At 31.9% G+C, this 4,140-nt stretch overlaps 1 protein-coding gene across 1 annotated transcript in view; it reads left to right on the forward strand.

Moving 5' to 3' along the window:
- The first annotated feature begins 2,814 nt into the window (after window positions 1-2,814).
- LOC107595163 (dnaJ homolog subfamily B member 12-like) overlaps window positions 2,815-4,140 on the forward strand; it is a 6,437-nt gene continuing 5,111 nt past the window's right edge. Inside the window, exons 1-2 of the mRNA XM_016285503.1 lie at window positions 2,815-2,928; window positions 3,994-4,112. Of these exons, the coding sequence (XP_016140989.1) occupies window positions 2,836-2,928; window positions 3,994-4,112 (212 nt within the window). The 5' untranslated portion in view covers window positions 2,815-2,835. The remainder of the gene's footprint in view (window positions 2,929-3,993; window positions 4,113-4,140) is intronic.

A 4,140-nucleotide genomic window follows, 5' to 3' on the forward strand; every position in this document is an offset into this window, starting at 1 on the left:
CCCCCCCCCCCCCGCCGCAGCCAATGAACACTGAACACTAGCTCATCATCGCACGCGACATTAGTTTACAATATGATTATCACTTTATATTGTACCTAAAGTGTGCTAAATATTGCTATACTGTGATCTATAAGCTGAAGTACAGTTACTACAGTTATCAGAAATGTACTTTATAGCCTATAATGCACTGCATGATCTATATTGTCCCTTAAATAAAAACGAGGGCATGAAATAAGTCCTCTGGACAATCATAGATGTTATCACACAAATTGAAAAGAGTTAAGCAAAAACTATCTAACCTGTTTGAAATGGATTCACTGATTTATTGAGTACTAAATTATTTAGATAGTTAGCCTACATAATTACATTTCTACATAATTAGTAATAGGCCTAATATATATTGTTCCTATTAATTTGTTAAAAAATATATTATTTAACTGTATAAATTTCTCAGACTTTTCTGTTGTAATGACATTGTCCCCTTAAATTTAGTTTTTACAATTTTTGAAGTATTTTTAATCAAATGCATGCAGCCTCGGTGAGCAGAAGAGACTTCTTCTAATAACATTTAAAAAGAAAAATTATTCCAAACTTTTGGCCACCAGTAAACACTTTTACATGTTATTTTTGTTCTGCTGTAATAAAGTGTTCCAGAGTGTTGGAGAAATAAAAGAGAGAGCCGTTATAAACTATATATTAATGCATTAAAAAGGAAGAAAGTGCATGCATGTAGGCTATCAAACACTCAGAGAGTGCCTAGAGTTTTAGACCGACAGCTGAAGTGTTTAATAGTGTGATTACACACTATAAAAATTTAAATGCAAAATGTTATTAAGAGGCATCTAAAAACATAAACTGTAGCGCCACCTACTGTGCGATTCTTGACAAACAAAGATAATCAATAACCTGATACACGTTACTGTTAGATTGCCCAATGCATATTGATTCTTACTTATTAAATTAATCTAATTTGATGTAGGCTAATCAGAAGAGGGAGTTATATGTTATATACAGATTTAGTATATATATCATACATGCTATTCGTTTAATTTAAAAGGCAGCGTATTCTGTATATTTAGTATACTACACCTAATATTTCTGCAATATCAGAAACAGTAACTTTATTAAGGTGTAAAAATAATCCAGACCGCTGCTGGATAATAGTCACGTGACACCTGTTGCATTTCTCAGCGTTGGCCGGGATGAACCAATCACAGCCGTGTGTGCTCAACGCGATTGGTTGAGTAGATTTAAATATTTAAATTCGTACGTCAGGTGTGGATTAGTTTAAATAATAATTTTAAATAATTATACTTTTTACCACATGAATATCAGCAACAAAACAAAACACGTCGTGAAATTTATAGCAAAACGCCACGATAGTGTTTTCGTGACTTTCAGTAAAAGGAGCGCGACTGATAACGGCTGTCATGAGAGAGACGCTGCATTAGAAACACCCTGCTTTTTTGTAATTTGATGCAAAGGTGATATAACACAAAAGAATAGTGTTATAAACGTACACACATTTTAAAAAAAAATACAAATACGAAAAACTTTCGAGGATTTACGATTTACGCTGATGACCGTTAAAAACGCGTCACGTGGGCCAACGAGCGCCATCTGCAGGAAACGGTTAGTATTAGCATTATTATTATTAGCCGACAGCAGTCGCAGCTCAATGGTGCGCTCTGCGTGTGTTTATGAAATCATCTGGCGTTCGTAAGTAGCTCAGAGATGGAGGTGAACCGGGATGAAGCGGAGCGATGCATCGAGATCGCCATCAGAGCGCTGGAGGACGCGCAGCCGGAGAAAGCTCGCAGGTTCCTGGAGAAAGCGCAGCGGCTTTTCCCGACGCGCAGAGCCCAGGGTGAGCGCACTGAACCCGGCCTAATCCAGGCCTGTCGCCTTTGTGAGGCTGAAGGCTGATGAAAGCAGAGTTAACTGTGAACGCTGATTTGAGAACATTGTATTTTGCGTTCAAAAGTGCACCCTCAAATGAAAAGATGAATAGAGAAATTATATTTTGCAGAAATAACTACTTTTTGCATTGTGACGTCTTCATAAAAAGAAAGATTTCATTACTTTGCAAGCTTGTTTCCACCTAGGAATAAAAAAAAATTAAAAGGTGATTTTTTTTTTTCATGCAATTCTGTTTATATTTCATAATTCTGATGTAGACTCACAATTGCACGTTTTCAGAGATAAACTTGCAATTGTGAGGAAAAAGTTTTTTTTAGTGCTGTCAAACAATTATGTGTATATAAGTACACACACATGCATGTATATATTTCAGAAAAATATGTTATGTTTATAGATTAAATATATATTTATATATAATATAAATTATGTGAATATAAATGCATACATTTAATATTTTTTAAATATATGCTGTATGTGTGTGTATTTATATATACGTAATATACACAGCACACACACACACATATATATTCTGAAAACAAAAACTTTTATTTTGTATGTGATTAATCGTTAGACAGCACTGCTTTTTTTTATTCTGTGGTGGTAACAAGCTTCCATACATTACACTTTGAAACACGTTTTTTCTTAGCAAATATATAATTACATATTTTTATCTTTAATTTTGGGGTGAAATATGACCTGGACACATACTTTAAGGTTTTCATAAGAGCCAAAGAACAAGTTAAAGTTACTGGCAAACTATTAACTAAATTGAATAAGCATTATTGACTCATAAAAGGCAGTTTTTGTGGCGGTTGTGGAGTATCTGTGGCAGTCGTCTGTGTCTCTGTCAGTGTATTTTACTGCACAGACGTCACACACACAATCCCATGAAGCCCTGAGGCTCCGAATAAAGACATGACTGTGTTTCTTTCAGGTAATGTTCACATGTACAGTAACGGACGGATGCGCTTTAATCAGAATCACGGCGAGAGAGGAGAACACAGAGGGGTGAGGAGCATCTTCAGACCCATGAGCTCTGTTCGTTTGGGAGCGTTTTAAAGTGTGTAACTCTGGAATCGTCTGTGTTTGGTTCAGATGTATGTCAGTGGATGGGAAGTGCTTTTTTCTCATGTTTTCGTAGTTTTCAGTAGCCTCTTAGCTTTTGTTGCTGGTCACTTCTACAGTCCTGTGGAATGACAAATGTAATTTATGTTTTCATATTACATAAGCATTAAGAAATACTTTTTTATTACATACTCATTATACACACAATTTATAATATTATTATTATTACATGCAAATATATGTATAATTTTAGTTTTGATGTGTTTTTGTAAATTGTTTTTAATATTAAAATTGTTAGTTATAAAATTGTATATATATATATATATATATATATATATATATATATATATATATATTTATATAAGTAAAATTATAAAATATATATAATAAAATAAATTAATAGAATTGGAGAATTGTAAAATTTTGTTTTATATATATAATTATATTTATAATTAAACAATTATAATTAATTAAACTTTATAATATATATATATATATATATATATATATATATATATATATATATTTATATAAGTAAAATTATAAAATATATATAATAAAATAAATTAATAGAATTGGAGAATTGTAAAATTTTGTTTTATATATATAATTATATTTATAATTAAACAATTTTAATTAATTAAACTTTATAAAATATAGCTATATATAAAGTAAAATTATAAAATATATATAATAAAATAAATTAATAGAATTTAAAAATTTTGTTATATATATATATAATTATATATAATTAAACAATTTTAATTCATTTAATTAATGAAACTATATAACATAGCATTTATATAATTCTATTAATTAAACTAATTTTCATTTACAAAATGTACTTAAAGTTCCGTGGTTTCTAAAGTTGCAACAGTTTTACATGCTGTAGCTGTATTTTCTGAATGAAACAGCAGAGAGCGCCAATGAGACGTTTATGAGTAGATCAGACTGTGCTGGAGAGTTATGATGACTGATTAATACGATTGTGTGTGTGTGTGTGTTTAGGGAGGTCAGGGAGGTCTTGCTCTTCTCATGCAGTTGATGCCCATCCTCATCCTCGTCATCGTATCAGCGCTCAGTCAGATGATGGTGACCAACCCACCCTACAGCCTCAGCTTCAGACCGTGAGTCTCTCTCTCTCTCTCTCTCTCT

Source organism: Sinocyclocheilus grahami, unplaced genomic scaffold, assembly GCF_001515645.1.
Source record: "Sinocyclocheilus grahami isolate Dianchi unplaced genomic scaffold, SAMN03320097.WGS_v1.1 scaffold198.1, whole genome shotgun sequence".
Lineage (NCBI taxonomy): Eukaryota > Metazoa > Chordata > Actinopteri > Cypriniformes > Cyprinidae > Sinocyclocheilus > Sinocyclocheilus grahami.